The following is a 17,425-nucleotide window of genomic DNA, read 5'->3' on the forward strand; positions in this document are numbered from 1 at the left end:
TTCACCTACCTCTGCAGAGCTTGAGATCAAGGGTATGTGCCACCACTCCCAAAACAAAAACATCACTGAATGCTGAGACCTGGAGGAACATAAGAGTAAAAACTATCTACTTTAGGTGAGGTATGCAGTTAGTTAAAAAGTGATATGAATACAGTTAGGAATATAGTTTTACATTTTTCTCTACCTTTTGGTTTTCATGGACTGTGTGTGTGCACAGGTAAAATCAGCTTATAAAACATTATTAAAGATTGTACCAAGCAGGGCGGTGGTAGCGTCTGCCTTTAATCTCAGCACTTGGGAGGCAGAGGCAGGTGGATCTCCGTGAGCTCAAAGCCAGCCTGGTCTACAAAGTGAGTCCCAGGACAGCTAGGGCTATTACACAGAGAAACTGTCTCAAAAACAAACAAACAAAACCTCACCATATATATATATATATACTTTATTTTATATACACTGGTGTGAAGGTATCAGATTCCTTGTGAGCTGCCATGTGGGTGCTGGGAATTGAACCCAGGTCCTCTGGATCAGTAGTCAGTGCTATTAACCACTGCACTATCTCTTCAGCCCCCTTGAGCCTTCTTTCCAGTCCCTACTTCAGTTATATTTTTATATTGATCTATTTAGTCCTAAGAACCTTTATATGTAATTTTCATAAATATTTTGTCCATTTTCAGAGATTTTTAGTTTCTCATTAAGTAAGCACTGCTGTAAGAAAAAAAAACTCATACTGATACTAACTCAGCTGGTAAAGTGTCTAGTGGGTGCCCATATAAATGCCAGGTGCCAGAATATGTCTATGACTGGGGCTAGACTGGCACATACACATGCATATCCTTGCTCGGCCAGTAAGTCTAGCCAAATCCATGAGCTAGAGCTTTAGTGAGAGACCGTGTTTCAGAAAGCAAGGTGGTGGAGAGCGATCAAGGTGGAGAGTCATCGAGGTGCAGAGCCATCAAGGAATCAAGGAAGGTACCCAACGCCCTCTGGACCCCACGTCTGCATGTGCACCACACTGCCCTGACTTGTATGTAACTCACACAAACTTTAGTACAAACACCCAGACTGAGATGTGAATTAGTTCATCGTCTACCAGTTTGTGTTTGGAGGTACAGTCCTCCCACAGAAGAAGCCCCAAGTTCTCCTTTGAAGCTGAAAGTTTCCCACTTCCGAGTGGCCATCCAGGTTCTGTGAGTGATCTCTTTGCCTGTTCTTCTGTAGACCCGGGGCCTTTGGGATTTTATTCACCATTCAACAATGTTCATCCTTCTGTGTCTTTCCCACCGCTACCATGACGTCTTACCCGAAGCCCGTGCTAGGAAACAACACATTAGTTTATGTATGTAGATATTTTGATGTGGGTTCTCCTATATCTCAGGCTGGCCTTGAACTCCGCATAGCTGTGCACAGTGCTGAACTTCTGAACCGCCTGCTTAACTCCACGTGCTAGGACGGCAGGATGTGCACGCCTGCTCAGTTTTGTGTCCTGATGGAGCTCAAACCCAGGACGTCATGCAAGCACCGAGTTACGGCCACAGCCAAACATAGATTCCTTACATTTCGAGGCTTAGAACTCCAACATAGGTTTTACAGGGTAGTACTGAGTTCCTTTCAGGAAATGGCCCATCTCTTTGCTGGTTGTCCTACATCTGCAAAACCAATTATGTCGTTCTCTCTAGCCTTTTTTTTCTATAGCAAACTAGCTTTCCTTCTGTTTTTCCTCTCTTGTTTGTTTAAACAGGGCTTCTCTGTGTAGCCCTGGCCATCCTAGGACTAGATCAGTAGACCGGACCGTCCTCGAACTCAGAGAACTGCCCACCTGTGCCTATCGGTGTTAAGATCAAAGGAGTGCACGGCCGCACCCTGCCACACCCTGTTCTTTTTTTAACAGGTCTCACTGCAAAGCCGTGCTGTCTAAAACTTGACGCGTAGAACAGGCTGACCTTGAACTCAGAGAAATCCACCTGCTTTTGCCTTCCCAGTGTGCTGGGATAAAGGAATGTGCCACCATTCCAGACCCCACCATCAGCCTTTTCTCTTCCTTCCTTCCTGCCTGCCTGCCTGCCTTTCTTCTCGATCCGTCTCTTTTGACTTTTGTTTTTAATGGCTCTTCTTTATCCCATTGATAAGACAGGGATTCCCAAGCCTAAAGTTACAGGAGCTGCCAAACAGAACACCTGACACTAGACAAGTGAGGTTGATAGCATGTGTTCCTTAAGTATGACCACAGCTCATGGGAAGACGATACTGCAGACCAAGCATGGCTGCACTGGAGTTGCGCTTAGGATTGGAGACAAGTAGCTGTGGAGGCAAGCATCCTAGTAGCAAGATGGCGGGGGTGCCCTCTAGCTCTGGTAATGCATGTGATTGGCCAGTTTGAGTCCTGGAGCTTTATTCACACAGAGTAGGAGGGTAGCCTGTCCTTAGACCATTCACACCGTCCTGATCTTACCAAAATCAAGGTAGTACATAATCTTGAGTCTTAATATCAGCTGTCATAAATTAGGGTTCCTCTCTACCCTCCCCAGGATCTCCCTGTCTAGCTTAGGCTGGCCTGAAAGTATGTAACCCAGCTTGGCCTCGAAGTCACAGTAATTCTGCTTCAGACTCACAAGAGCTGGGCTTATAGGCTTGAGCCACCATGACTGGCTTGGGAAATTTTTAAAGTTAATTTATTCTTTGTTTGGAAACTGTATCTCACTATGTAGTCCAGGCTGACCTAGAACTCATTATATAACCTAGGTTAGCCTTGACAAACTTTGATCTGCCTGTCTCCGCTCCAAATGCGAGGTATACAGAAGAGGGTCACTAAACACAATTTTAGGCATTGGTTTATCTTTTGTTTTATTAATTTTCTTAGCTACCAACTCTCTATGTAGCCATAGCTGATTTGGAGCTCATTATGTACCCCAGGCTGGCCTTGTAGCAATCTTCTTGCTTCTCTCCTACCCCAGTGCCCAGTGCTGGGATTACAGGAATGTGACACCTTTTGTGGTTTTTGTTTTTTGTTTTTTAATGTGGATGGATGTTTTGCCTGCATGTGTGAGGGTGTCAGATCTTAGGGTTACAGACTGTTGTGAGGTGCCATGTGGGCGCTGGGTCCTCTAGAAGGGCAGTCAGTGCTCTCAACTGCTGAACCATCTCTTCAGCCCTAATTTACTTTTCTGGATTGAGTGTTACTATGTTGTCCAAGCTGATTTGAATCCCAAGCTCCTGAGTAGCTTGAACTACAGGCATGTGCCACCACACATAGCTATGAACGACCCAGTTCTTTTGAAACAGGTTTTTGCCAGGTGGTGGTGGTGCACACCTTTAATCCCAGCACTTGGGAAGCAGAATGCAAAGTGAGTTCCAGGATAGCCAGGACTACACAGAGAAACCCTGGGGGGTGAGGGGAGCGGTTTCACTCTGTAGCCCAGGCTGGTCTCAGACTCTCAGCACTTCAGCACTCGTCCTGCACTTGCCCCCTGAGTGCTAGGATTCACCACATCCTCCTTTATGGTTTGAATAGGGACTGACAATTGTAAAGCAAGTAATTTGAAATGAAGATAGAGGTGTAATAGAATGGAGCAACAGGAAAACAAAGTGAGCAGAGTCAGATCTTCATGGAGACTGATGAAAATTAAACAAAAAACCAAAAACCCTCACCATAACTTCTCAAAATATATATGTGTGTGTGTGTGTGTGTGTGTGTGTGTGTGTGTGTGTGTGTGTGTGTGTGTGAGTCAAAATTTTCTCTTGCCTGGCACATTGGCACACACCTTTAATCCTGGCACTCAGGAGGCAGAAGTAGGTGAAGTAGGTGATTATCTCTGAGTTCAAAGCCAGCCTGGTCTACCAAGTGAGTTCTAGGACAACCAGGCTATGTAGAGAGACCCTGCCTCAATACCCCCCTCAAAAAGAAAAAGAAAATTTCTCTTAGAGAGTCTTTCCATCTTCCACCCTTTCCTCATTGTCTACGCACTGAAAAGGTAGCAGATCGGGGCTTATCTGTTTAAAGCAAGTGCGGCATGCAGGCACCTTACCTCTCTGACTGGAAAAAAATGAATTTATCTCGTGATATGGTTGGTGGCCACAAGCCAGGAGGATCACTGCAAATCCCGTGACACACTGGTTTAGAATTCCAGAACATAAAAGTGATTTTGTCATTGACTAATACTTGTGAAATAGGAAGTTAGTTAATACATTTAAAGGCAATCATTAGAACTAAAAACAGGCATTCATTGAAGTAACAATGAATGAAAACAAAAAAAACTAGAGAAAAAGCAATAAAATAAACGAAAAACTATGACACAGGATGAATATGAGTAGGACATAGGATGAGTATGAATAGGAGGCCAAACTCATCAGGTATCAGCAGATATTAGGAATTAAATCGCTTGCCAGCCTCCTGCTGAAGTCTGGGTCTAGCTTGGATCCCATTCTCATCCAGCCAAGGCCATAGTTCAAGGCAGTCTTCTGGCAGTCTTTCTGAGCTCTCACTGCAGTATACGCCACGTGCTTTTTTTTTTTTTTTTTTTTTTGCCAAGGTGGCGGTCTGAGTCAAGATCAAGTATTTACATCACTCGGCCTCTTTGGTATGGGAAAGAAGATTGTTAGTTTTACATGAGCACAAGGTGAAAACATTCAACCTCACTGGAGTATAAAATACATATTTTCTGTAGCGACAAATTTTTAATTGGCCGGTTTACTGGCGCTTTTCTCCAGCGATATGGTAACCACAGGTGCCTTCACACCCCGGACGCACCTTTGCTGGGTTGAAGGTTGTTGTTGTTTTCCTTAAGTTTTTATATTCTCTGTATGGTTGTTCCGATCGCATATTTGTGCAGCGTGCACGGAGGGCAGAAGAAGGGATCGGTTGAAACGAGTCACTATGTGGTGCCAGGAATTAAACCGGAGTCTTTGGAAGAGCAGCCAGGGCTCTTGACCACTGAGCCTTCTCTTCAGCCCCAGATTTGAAGGATTTAGGACTTCTGCAGGAGTTAAATCCAAGTGGGTGTCCCCAAACAAAAGGGTTCGGAGAGCAGAAACTGGGGGCTGACCCCCAAAATTTGGTACAGTGTTTTTGTTTTTCTTGGCAGGGTTTCTCTGTATAACAGTCCTAGCTGTCCTGAAACTAGCTCTTGTAGACCAGGCTGACCTCGAACTCACAGAGATCCAACTGCCTCTGCCTCCCGAGTGCTGGAATTAAGGCGTGCACACCACCACCCGGCTGGTTCAGAGTTTAAAAGGGACTGCTGCCGAGTAACTGTGCCACCCAGCCTGTGGGGCAGGCGGGCCACCGCTCAGCAACCAAAGGGGTTAAGGCACTGAGTCCCGCCCCCGTCCAGGATTGGCGGTTCCAGGGGGCGTGGTTGGGAGGCGGGCCCGCGTTTGCCGCAGCCGCTGGTGGGCGGGGCGGGCGAGGGGCGGGAGGGGCCAAGAGCAGAGCCCGGCCGCGCCGCGCGCCCAGCGGGGCGGGCTTCGGGCTGCGCCAGAGAGCGGGGCAGCTGTCGCTGGTGTCTGAGCCTCTGCGCCGGACTCTGAGGCAGTGAGTAAGTGATACAGGCCTGCCGGGGCGGCCCTCCAGGTTCTCCCTCAGGTCACCATGCCCGCTGCATCGCGTACCGCTTTTAGCCGGAGGGAAGCTGGGGAGGGGGCGCGTCCCGCTGCTAGGGTACCGGGAGTTGGGGGGGGATGAGGCCGATGATGTCATGGACGCTTCACCCGGCGACGGGAGGGGGGTGGCGGCCGGAGGGGGTGCGGCCCGGATTATGTCACCTCTTCTCTCTGCACCCCGCCCCCCCCCGGGGGCCACGCGCGTTGGTGTGGACCGAAAGAGGTTTGGGTGGAATTTCTCCAACCGCAGAGACCTCTGTGGCACCTTTGCAGAGGATTTGTGGCTGGGGTCTATGTGCTAGTAGATGGCGACACCCCCCCCCCCATCTGACACACATGCACAGCAGAGGCAGGCTCCTGTGTAAGCGGGTGGGTGGGAGTGTGCTGTCGGTACTCTCAGCCCTTAAGCACTGGTTTCATCAGACCCGGAATCCAGGGGATGGGCCTCTTCCCCTGCAGGTGCCCACGTTTCCAAGGAAAGATGAATCTCTTCTCATACATCCCAACCAAGAAGTTCTGCCCCGTGAATCCCTTCCCTTAATCCTTCCTGGAAGCCCTTCCTGGTTTCTCTGTCTGAATTCATTTCCTACTTGCATTGCTCATAACCAACATTCCCACATGCATTTGCCTTGCATTTTCTTGATGTTAGGGCCCAGAGACCCCCTAAAAACATCTTTTACGCTCTGAGGTAACACAGGCTTCCGATGGGGAAGCTACACAGTGCAACCTCCTTGGGGCATCCTGAGCTAAGTGCTCCAAGACCCCTGGGGTATCAAGGATGCTCTGTTGAAAAGCGGTATTTGGACCGGTTCCAGGAGAATATAGCCTGGGCAGAGAGCTGAGAATGGGTTGTGTGTGGAGGGAATCGCTCATGTCGGGAGGAATACAGAATGGCTGTTAAGAGAGGCCGTAGGGACTCTGCTACAAGCTCTGTTTGCTTGTGGGTGCCAGAAAGAACACCAACATTTGACACATTATATGTTCCCTTCTTCAAATTGCTGTAAGGTAGGTGTGAGAATCCGAGGTGGAACGGTCTGCATGAGGTTCCCCTCCTAATCAGTTGAGCTGTGATTTACACCTGGAGCGGATGCTGCAGGAACTCAAGCACCCTGTTTAGGGAAGGGTTTAGCCAGTGTTCTCTTGGCCCCTTTGAGCACTAGTAATAATATCACAGGCACTGAGGGTTGATGGAACAGAAACAGAGACAGGCACAGGCACCAGCTATCACCCCAGAGTGATGCTGTTCAACCGCCCTTGCAGATGACAGCTACCTAGGCCAGTCCAGGGGCCTGGTCTACAGAGGGAGCTCAGCCCTTCCTCTCCCCTTAGTTTCTACTTACCAGGGAACTATATTCCACTCCTTGTCCTCCCAGCTCTCTACCAGAGAAAAAGAACTTGCAGGAGCTCACGGTTGGAAGAGGCAAGGGACAGGGAGTAGTTCCAAAGGGTTGACTAGGACAGGTTAGAGTCGTGACAAGGAACTCTATGGGAATTGCCTGCTGGTTGACTCCAGAGCAGCCCTCATGTAAGCAAGAGAAGAGGGGCTCAGGGCTCGGGGCTCTGGGCTCTGGACAACGTCGAGGACCCTAAGCGTCTGAGTCTGACAAGGATCCACTCTAGAGGAAGAGTGAGGTGGAGCGGCCCATGACCACCTCCAGACTGTGCTCTGGTCCTCCTTCCTTGGGTTCCAGAAAGGCGTGCACTTCGCAGTTATTTATAAAACATCTTCCCAAGCATTCATTACTTGTTTCCTGTCACTCAGAATCAACATAGTGGCTCCTGTAGTTTGCGCCTCCTCCACCCCAGCCTCTAGTGCAGCTCCCTTGCTGGTCCTCTGCCTGCCTCTCACTAGCAGCGTCTGCCTTCACTGTTTCTATCAAATTTTAAATTCCTATCAAAACTTGTTTTTTTGGTGAAGCATTAGTGCACTCAGAGAGGAATGGTGGGTGTCCTGCCCCATCACTCTGCCTCATTCCCTTGAGATGGGGTCTCTCACTGAACCAAGAGTTAGGCTGGCAGCGAGCAAATCTCGGCATTCCTCCGTCAGTGGTGGGGTTCCAGGCACTGCACAGTCACACCTGGCTTTTTGTGTGGCTGCTGGGGATTTAAACTCAGGTCCTTATACTCATCAGCAGGTTCTCTTACTGAGAAGCTCCCAGCCTGTTTTTATTATTATTATTATTATTATTATTATTATTATTATTATTATCATCAAGATCTAATGAAGCCTGGACTGGGCTCAAACTCAATATGTATTCAAGGCAGGCCTTGAACTCTTGATCCTCCTGCCTCTGCCTCCATGCCACCATGCCAAGCTTTTGGGGTTAATTTTAAAAGAAAAAGGGAAAGGCCTTTGATTCCAAACTTTCTTAAGTGAAGGCCTCTCTGTCCTCTTCTTCTCCAACAAGTCTCTCTTTTTTTTTTACTTCTCTTTCTCTCTTTTTCTATTTCTTTTTCTTTTTCAAGACAAGGTTTCTCTGTAGTTTTGCAGCCTGTCCTGGAACTCACTTGGTAGACCAGGCTGGCCTTGTACTCCTGAGTGCTGGGATTAAAGGCCTGTGCCACCATCGCCCAGCTACTTTATTTTTGTATTTTATGTACACTGGTGTTTTGCCCAAGTGTATGTCTGTGTGAGGGTGTGACTCTGTCACAGACAGCTGTGAGCTGCCGTGTGGGTACCGGAAATTGAAGCTGGGTCCCCTGGAAGAGCAGAGGATGCCCTTAGCCACTGCGCCATCATCTCTCCAGTCCCGCTCTGACCTCAGCTGTCTGCTCAGGCCTTTCCACCCCTGTGGTCTGTCTGGGTGTGTTTGCACCGCTTTCCCAAGGCCGCTCTGACGTGGACCCCGATGAGGTTTTCAGCTGCTAAATCCAGGCCACACTCTTCAGTTCCAGTTTCCCCTTCTGGACCCTTTTTCTTTTCAACACTAGAAACTGTCCTTGTATTCGTTCCCCTCCCTCCCTCTCTGTCTCTCTCATTTTGTTTTATTTCTTTGTTTTTTTTTTTTTTTAAGATGAAATCTCTTGGTTCTCAGAGTTGCATCAAACTTCTGGGCTCAAGTGACTCCCCCCCAAGTAGCTCGGGCTGCCCTGCTGCTCCCCCGCCTGCCTTTCTTCCTTCTCATCCTCTTTTTGATTTTTTTTTTTTTTTGTACTAGGAACTGAATCTAGGGTCTTCACTTGCTAGGGAAGTAGTCGATCACTGATCACTTTTTTCGTTTTTAAGACAGGGTCTCTCTCCATTGCTCAGGCTGGCCTTGAGTTTGTAATCTTTGCTTCAGAATCCTGAGTAGACGAGACTATGGGCCTGGGCCTCCAGGCTGGCTGTTTTGAACCCCCTCCCTATGTTGGCTTCCAGGCACAGGGTCTCTTGGACTCTTTCTTGCTCCCATACTACCTCCCAGGCTTATGGGGCTCTACCACCCTTGTTTGCTGCTAGGCCCACCCACACCACTCTCAGATGCTAACAATCTCAGCCTTTCCACCCTGTAAGAGGTATCTTTGGGTCTTCTCAGAAACACCCATTTCTCCTAAGCAATCTTTCCCTGTCATGTTAATGATGTCACACCCACACGGGTGCCCTAGCCTCTTCTCATGTTCCCTCCACCTGAGCTCCAGCTGCTTGAGGATTTGCCAGTTCTTCCTGTAACCATGCCCGGGCCTCCCTCTCGGCTTCACCCTGCCAGTCCCAGCTATCCCCTACATTGAACTCAGTGAGGATAAGCAAGCGAGGGGGCGATGCTCAGGGTAGGAGGGGCTTTCAGGGTTGAGGGCTAGTGGGCTAGAGTGTCTCCCAAGTGGAAACCGCAGGAACTAGCGTAAGGCAAAAGAGACCTCACTCTTGGGTGGCACACCTGCACTTCAGTGTTTCCCTGGGTGCGTCCCATGCCCACTGTCAGGCTGCACGTGGGCACAGAACGGCCCAAAGGAGGAGGGTGGCAACTGTGCTATTTCCATAACTGTGGGGATAGGCACTGAATACATTTCTGCAATGCCAATGACCAGTTTGCTGGGGAATGTACCCACTACCTAGAGCCACAGTGTGTATTGTGGCTAGAAGAAATTGAAGGGCACATGTGTTGGCAGCCTCCCTGTTGGCAGTTGGAGGCTGACAGGAAGGATGCAGCATTAGATTTAGGCATCTGAGTAGAAGCATTATTCACGGACCTCTTAATTTTAATAGGGAGAAAGGGTGCCCTGCATGGTTCTGGGGTCTACAGGCCTGAAGAGCATCCGTCTTTCAGAACTGGCACACGTATTTGAACTATTAGAGCCTCATGCCAGTGGCCAGGATTGGCCTGGGATTCCTGCCCACCTGTATTATACAGATTTCCGGGACAGGTGTTCCAAGGTGCTGACTTGAGACAAAAGAACCAGGAAGCAAGCTAGGCCTCTTTGAGCAGGGCCTTGCTCCCCCTTCTGTGGGAGAGAGCACACCCAACAGAACTGGCTCAAAGGACTTCATGGTCAACTGAACGGGGTCAAGGTCCAAAGGGAAAGGGGGGTGTGGAGGAATGGCTAATCCAAGAACTCTTCCTGGTGGTACTGCATTCTTAGCAGGGTTCAGCAGGCAGGGCATCCTCAGGGGTCATCATCGCTGGTTGCACAAGTCCCGCCCCTCCTTCACCCACCTGTGGGAAAAGCCAGAGGGGGGAGGAGCTGGCTGCTGGTGTTTTGGTGCTGCTGCGTCCCTGCCCGAGTCTCTGCCAGTTTAGGGACTGCTGTGGAGTACTGATCTCAGAGAGTGGGGCACTCTAGGGCCAGGCTCCCACGAGGCCAAGTTAGGAAAACCTCCGGGAAGGCTCCCTTGCCACCTGCTGCAGCCTGCAGCCTGTGAACGTCGGTCTGCGGAACTACGGCTGCGCCCACCAGCGACCTTGGCGCAGGCCGCAGCGGCAGCTCCGCCCACCCAACTCCGAGACTGGGCTTTTTTCCCTTGCCTGCTGCCTCCAGGAGCCTGGCGCGCGGCAGCTCGATTTTTAATTCTTCCCATTTCACAGAGGAGAAAACTGTAGTGCGGGATGGCTTCGTCGGCTAGTCCAAAGTCATGCAGCTGGTTCGGGCTTAGCCCGGATTTCCAAAGTGAGCCACATGGCCCCTGCAGACTCGGCCTCGGAGGGTCCCAAGCTTGAGGACCCGCCTGCCCCCCACCTCTTTGGAAAGGTAAGGAGAGAAGTCTCCCTTGTAGTTAGCTTTCACCTTGTTTACCACCTTAGATCAGGGGGCTGGGAAAGACCTGCACTGTCAGCTTTTTTTTGTGTGTGTGTGTGTGTGGGGGGGGGGGGTTATTGTGTCTCTCCTTCAACCTCTGAGGTCCCCTACTGGATTCAAGTGCTACTTTCCTAAACCAATCCTATCTTCCCAGTCCAGGAAGCTGGAATATAGGAATCATGACCCGGGGGAAATTTAGTGAAAACTAAACTCTGGGAATTGCAGCGCAGGGAAGTCACTGAGTCTGAGAGGCTTGTGGGTGGAGTGGGACTAAGGAGTGAGCCCAGCTGAGAAGGCATGTGCCTGGTGATGCCTTGGGACAATGGCAGCTGTTCCTTCATCTTGGAAGCCTGGTTACTCTGGTGTCCATTGAAAGGAACACAGAGAAACAGAGTGGGGCCCGGGATGACTTGCTTGGGGCTGGGGGTGAATTCTGACCTCTCTACCTTCCCACTTGTGCCCACAGTGCCCGTCTGGCTTAGCCATGGCGAAGCTGGAGACATTACCTGTGCGTGCTGATCCAGGGAGGGATCCTCTCTTGGCCTTTGCCCCCCGGCCTTCTGAGCTTGGACCTCCAGATCCACGCCTGACCATGGGCAGTGTGGGTAGTGGGGTGCCCCATGCCCAGGAGTTCTCTATGAAAAGCGTGGGCACTCGAACAGGGGGTGGGGGCAGCCAGGGCAGTTTCCCTGGTCCAAGAAGCAGTGGTAGTGGCGCCAGCAGGGAGAGACCTGGCCGCTACCCATCAGAGGACAAGGTTCTCGCCAACTCTCTCTACCTCAATGGCGAGCTGCGGGGCAGTGACCACACAGACGTCTGTGGTAACGTGGTGGGAAGCAGTGGGGGCAGCAGCAGCAGTGGGGGCAGCGACAAAGCTCCACCACAGTATCGTGAACCCAATCACCCACCCAAGCTCCTGACCACCTCTGGCAAGCTAGACCAGGTTAGTCCCCAGGTCCTGAGAGCCTCATAGCCTAGTTTAGAGTGGTGGTTGTGGTGGTGGTGGTGGTGGGTAACCAAGACAGGAGGTTAAGGTGGGACTTCTCAGGGGGAATCATGGGAACCGGGAGGAAAACCATTATGGGGAGTTGTGGCGTGCAATCCCGGGGCCGAATCTCATGTGTGGATTCAGGACAGCGATGGCTTGTGGGAGAGACTAGAGGTGGAGCCTTAGGGGAGATTCGGTTTGGAGATATAATTGGGGCAGAAGGGGGTTCTTGAACAAGTCTTGGACATAAGGAAGAGGAGGGGCCAAGGATAAGATCTCAATCTGATGCCTCTTCCCCTCTTCCTTCTATGCAGTGCTCAGAGCCACTAGTTCGGCCATCAGCCTTCAAGCCTGTTGTACCCAAGAACTTTCATTCCATGCAGAACTTGTGTCCTCCACAGACCAATGGGACCCCCGAGGGACGCCAGGGCCCTGCTGGCCTCAAGGGCGGACTGGACAAGTCTCGGACCATGACACCAGCGGGTGGGAGTGGGGGTGGCCTCTCAGACTCAGGCCGGAACTCACTCACCAGCTTGCCTACCTATAGTTCCAGCTACAGCCAACATCTGGCGCCTCTCAGTGCTTCCACCAGCCATATCAACCGCATTGGCACGGCGGGCTACAGTAGTGGCAGCAGCGGTGGAGGGTCAGGCTACCAAGATCTGGGGACCTCTGACAGTGGGCGGGCCTCCAGTAAGAGTGGGTCATCATCGTCCATGGGGCGGTCAGGCCACCTGGGATCTGGGGAGGGTGGAAGCGGGGGCCTGCCGTTTGCAGCCTGTTCACCACCCTCGCCCAGCGCACTGATCCAGGAACTGGAGGAGCGGCTGTGGGAGAAGGAGCAGGAGGTGGCGGCTCTGCGGCGCAGCCTGGAGCAGAGTGAGGCCGCGGTGGCCCAGGTGTTGGAGGAGCGGCAGAAGGCATGGGAGCGGGAGCTAGCTGAGCTCCGGCAAGGCTGCAGTGGGAAGCTGCAGCAGGTGGCCCGCCGTGCCCAGCGCGCCCAGCAGGGCCTACAGCTGCAGGTGCTGCGGCTACAGCAGGACAAGAAGCAGCTGCAGGAGGAGGCAGCCCAGCTGATGAGGCAACGGGAAGAGCTAGAGGACAAGGTGGCCGCCTGCCAGAAGGAGCAGGCCGACTTCCTGCCCCGGATGGAGGAAACTAAGTGGGAGGTGCGGGCTGGGGGGCTTAGATCTTTCCTCTCTGGCGCCCTTTCAACTCCTCTTCCTCTGGAGACCTCAGAGCCGCAGCTTACTACTGTATAGTGGGGGGGAGTTGTGACAGGGAAGGGGACCAGTTCAGAGTGACCCTGAGAACAGAAGCTGCCCTTGGGCTGTAGCAGAGGAGTCACTAATGTCCCGAGTAAGGCGGAAGCCCCCTGTGGGTCTGAGCCTGAGTCCCGCAGAGGCTCGGTGCCCCTGGAGCGGGAGCTGGGTTGAGATGAGCCTTTACTCCGTCTGCTCTGCCTTTACCTTGGTTCTGCTTCCGCCTGTCCCTGTCCAGGTGTGCCAGAAGGCCGGCGAGATTTCCCTCCTGAAGCAGCAACTGAAGGACTCCCAGGCTGATGTGTCGCAGAAGTTGAGCGAGATCGTGGGACTGCGCTCACAACTTCGGGAGGGTAGGGCCTCACTCCGGGAGAAGGAGGAACAACTGCTCAGCCTGAGGGACTCCTTTGGCAGCAAACAGGCCAGCCTGGAGCTGAGTGAAGGCGAGCTGCCTCCTGCCTGCCTCAAGCCTGCACTGACCCCTGTGGACCTGGCCGAGCCACAGGAAGCCCTGGCCTCCTGTGAGAGCGATGAGGCCAAGATGCGCCGCCAGGCTGGGGTGGCAGCAGCAGCTTCCCTGGGCTCTGTGGATGGGGAGGTGGATGCTGCGGGAGACAGTGGGACACGGGCCCTGCGCAGGGAGGTGGGGAGACTGCAGGCTGAGCTGGCTGCTGAGCGGCGTGCCCGGGAGCGCCAGGGTGCCAGCTTTGCAGAGGAGCGCCGGGTGTGGTTGGAGGAGAAGGAGAAGGTCATTGAGTACCAGAAGCAGCTCCAGCTGAGTTATGTGGAGATGTACCAGCGCAACCAGCAGCTGGAGCGGCGACTTCGGGAGCGTGGGGCAGCGGGGGGTGCCAGCACGCCTACACCCCAGCATGGTGAGGAGAAGAAAGCCTGGACCCCCTCCCGCCTCGAGCGCATCGAGTCCACAGAAATCTGATTCTCTTATCTGCGTGCACAACCTTCTGACAAGTGCCCTGTCTGAAGGTTGGAGTCACCAATGTCCCCTTCCATCCATTTCCTTTCCCCATGTGCGCTGCATATCCCCAGACCAAAGAGGTTCTCAAAGCAGCTGTGACCAGCCCCCTTATCCTCAGTCCATGCAGCTCTAGCACTGCCTTTGTGGGTAGCCACTCGAGACCCTCCTGCCAAGGAGAACGTGGGGGAGGGCAGAGTGCATGGGGGTGCGATTCCAAGTGCGGGGAGCATGCTCCTCTTCTGGGAAGCCTCTTGTTGGAGATGGAGGCAGCAGGCTTGCGTTGCCAGTAAGTACCCCAGCCCCCTTCCCGGATCTTGGGCCACCGCTGCTGGTCACCTCGTGTCCAATGCTACTGTCTGTGCTCTCCTCCTAGGCCACACAGCCTGAAGGAGCCTGCGTGCGTCTATCAATGCTGACAGACCCTAGGTTCCTGGTCTCTCTCCTTCATGTAGTGCTTTCCTTCCCCAGGCAGATTAGCAGAAGTGGGAGCAGATGGCCTGCCTGTGGTTGAGAGGGCTACCTGCCCAACCCCTCCCCAGCAAGGTATCTTTGGCTCAGGCCTTAGAGCCTGGACTAGTCCTGAGCATGTGTCCCTCTGTGTATATTGAGGGAGGTGAGAGTTGGGGCTGGAAGCTCAGTACCCAGGGGAGATCTGCCTTCCTTTTCTTGGAAAGGGTCACCTGGAGGCTTCTCAGCCCCACCCTCACCCTCTGGCCAGGATCCTACAAGGCTATATATCCCCTGCTGCTTCGTTGACCCCCACCATACCCAGGGTCACTGGTCAGCTCTAATTATAGCTATGAAGTGCGACCTGCCTCTTAGGTATTCTGTTTGCCCCAATCTGAGGTCAGCTGGATGTCTGATGTCTTCCTGTGTTTTCCCTCACTGTCTCCCCCAGCCTCCTGCTCTCACGCTCACATCATCCTCCCAAGCTGCCTTTCTTCCAAGTCTCACCTTTGCTCCCAGCAGAGAGCTCTGCTTGACTTTTGGTGCACTGCTCACTCCCCAGCTCCAATGGCCCAAGTCTGAGCCCTGGCCCCTTGTTTTGAGGGGCCAGTCAGGGTTGGATGTGACTGCCCCCAGAAGAACAAGGCTAACCTTTGAGGATCACTGACCCTTTGGCTGTTTGCCAGACTTTGAGTTGGCCCATTTGTCCGGGCAGGGATGACTGGTATGGGCTGGGACAGTCAGCGTTGCTTCCTTATCTAGGATCTCTCAGAGTCTATCCCCCCCAAGACAGGCAGGGAAATTCTAATTTCTCTTTTAAGAAAGTAAATTTCCAATTCACCAGCAATAACAATCAGAGGAGACTTGGCCCTCAGTCCTTGTATTTCTCTTTTTCACTCCCTCTTCCAGCCCCAAGATGGAATTTTGGGGACTGGATGGAGAGGGTTGGTAACTACTGTGAGAAAGTCCCCCAAGCCCTGACCAGCCTCCTCCATGACTGGTGACTGTTTAACGAGCTGTGCACCCCCCAAAAAAGCAGGAGTGCCCTCTTGTGCCCTCCAACCCTCGGCACAGCTCCTTCGGAGTGGTCCTCAATGGGTTTTTGACCTTGATTGGAGGCCACTCTGGCAAGCACTGCCCATTCCTCTAATCCCTCACCGTACCTGCTCCAGGCCCTGGGCTCGGTTCACAGGGACTGGGAGAAGGCATTAACACAAAAACAAAACAGAGATGGGGGGAGAGAAAAAATATGAACAGCTTTGGAATGTCCAACCACAAAATAAATTATATATAAATATATAAATATATAAATATATATATCTACCATATGTGATGGAAAGACTTTTCATTTTCCCAAAGAAATAAAATGGAGAAAGCCTCTTAAATGGCATTCTGTGGCCAGCTTGTATTTTTGCAAGTATGGGAGGTAAGGTTTGGGGGTGTAGGCAAAGCTGGAACAAACATTCTCCAGAGAACTCATTGTGCTATGCGAGGAGATTGGCTCAAAGCTTAAGTCTTCCATGTTTGTCCAGGAGTCGAGGTTCTACCTTTCCTACCAATGGGCGGGGGTGGGGTGGGGGAGACAACAACTTCCTCTTCAGATCAGGCTGTTAGCTGTGTTACCAGCTGGCTCTAGGTCAGGACCTGTGCACTGGGCTGCTGTCCGGAAAGCAGGTGATACAGGATAGCTAAGTACCGCCTGCAGCCACTTAAAACACCTCACAGTGAGTACCCTAGAATCACAGAATCAGTTTTTAGTTAATGGCAAAAAGACCCGTGTATGCTGTAAGAGGTGACCTGTCCTTTATGGTAGTTCCTTCCGTCTTCCCAAAGCCTCACAGTAAAAAATTAGTTTTCTGTAAACATCACAACTAGGATTTACACTTCCCTGGAACTCACTCTGTAAACCAGTCTGGCCTCAAACTCAGAGATCTGCATTCCTCGGCCTCCCAAATGCTGGGATTAAAGGCATGCATCACCACTGCCTAGCCTAGATTTATACTTATAAAGAGTGGCTTATTTTTCCTTCACTCCATACCTCTAGATATAGGTGTCACAGACATCTCCTTGTGGAGATACAGCAATGATTCTCCACCTGTGGGTTGCGGCCTCTTGGGGTCAAACATAGAGTGGCATATCAGATGTTTGCATTGATTCATACCAGCAAAATTATAGTTATGAACTATCAACAAATATATTTTACTGGTTGGGGTCACCACAACATGAGGAGCTGTAGGGAAGGGTTACAGTGTTAGGAAGATTGAGAATCACTACTCCAGAGTCCAAATTTTTCATCTTCCCCCTGATCCTACCTTGTTTCCTCTACCACAGAGCGACATAGCTCTCTGATGAGTTTGGTTTGTACCACTTTATCGTGATATAAAAGGTTTTTGGAGCCAAGCGGTGGTGGCACACGCCTTTGATCCCAGCACTTGGGAGGCAGAGGCCAGTGGATCTCTGTGAGTTCACTGCCAGCCTAGTCTACAGAGCTAGTTCCAGGACACCAAGGGCTATTTGTTACACAGAGAAACCCTAGAGGTGGGGATTGAAGTTTTTCTGAGGCTGAATGTGGTGGCACAGGCCTTTAATCACAGCACTTAGGAGACAGAGGCAGGCAGATCTCTGAGTTGGCAGCCAGCCTGGTCTACACAGTAAGTTCCAGAACAGCTGGGGCTATATAGTGAGACCCTGTCTCAAAAATAAACAAAGAAAGAAGAAAAGAAAGAAAGAAAAAAAGAAAAAGTGCCTGCCATACATGTGAACCTGAGTTTCCGTTTTCAGCACCCACATAAAAGCAAGCCCTGAGGCCCGGTCTCTGTCTAACCCCAGCACAGGGGCCACCAGAATGCAGGTGGGTCCCTGGAGTTCAGGGCTCGTCTGTATAGCTGAATCTGAAGCCCGAGCTCCAGTTTTAGTGAAAAACACTACCTCGAAAAGTGCGATGGA

The 17,425-nt window shown here is 51.6% G+C and overlaps 1 protein-coding gene across 3 annotated transcripts; it reads left to right on the forward strand.

Annotated features, from left to right (window-relative positions):
• The first annotated feature begins 5,410 nt into the window (after positions 1-5,410).
• Lzts3 (leucine zipper tumor suppressor family member 3) lies at positions 5,411-15,869 on the forward strand. Of its 3 annotated transcripts, none has more exons than XM_038331608.2 (5): positions 5,411-5,531; positions 10,596-10,758; positions 11,273-11,749; positions 12,109-12,963; positions 13,295-15,869. In XM_038331608.2, the coding sequence occupies exons 2-5, from the start codon at positions 10,687-10,689 to the stop codon at positions 13,991-13,993; spliced, it is 2,103 nt and encodes a 700-aa protein (XP_038187536.1). In that variant the 5' UTR covers positions 5,411-5,531; positions 10,596-10,686; the 3' UTR covers positions 13,994-15,869. The 3 variants fall into 3 exon arrangements, with proteins under 3 accessions (XP_038187536.1, XP_038187539.1, XP_038187538.1); XM_038331611.2 differs by having other exon boundaries at positions 12,109-12,900; XM_038331610.2 differs by having other exon boundaries at positions 5,442-5,527.
• The last annotated feature ends 1,556 nt before the right edge of the window (positions 15,870-17,425 follow it).

Source organism: Arvicola amphibius, chromosome 5 (genome assembly GCF_903992535.2).
Source record: "Arvicola amphibius chromosome 5, mArvAmp1.2, whole genome shotgun sequence".
Lineage (NCBI taxonomy): Eukaryota > Metazoa > Chordata > Mammalia > Rodentia > Cricetidae > Arvicola > Arvicola amphibius.

Excerpts from the sequence above, each read along its gene's own strand:
- Lzts3 (XM_038331608.2), top strand. The coding sequence starts at position 10,687 with ATGGCCCCTGCAGACTCGGCCTCGGAGGGTCCCAAGCTTGAGGACCCG. Across the intron at positions 10,759-11,272 it reads CCCCCCACCTCTTTGGAAAG|TGCCCGTCTGGCTTAGCCAT; the intron begins GTAAGGAGAGAA and ends TTGTGCCCACAG. Across the intron at positions 11,750-12,108 it reads CCTCTGGCAAGCTAGACCAG|TGCTCAGAGCCACTAGTTCG; the intron begins GTTAGTCCCCAG and ends CCTTCTATGCAG.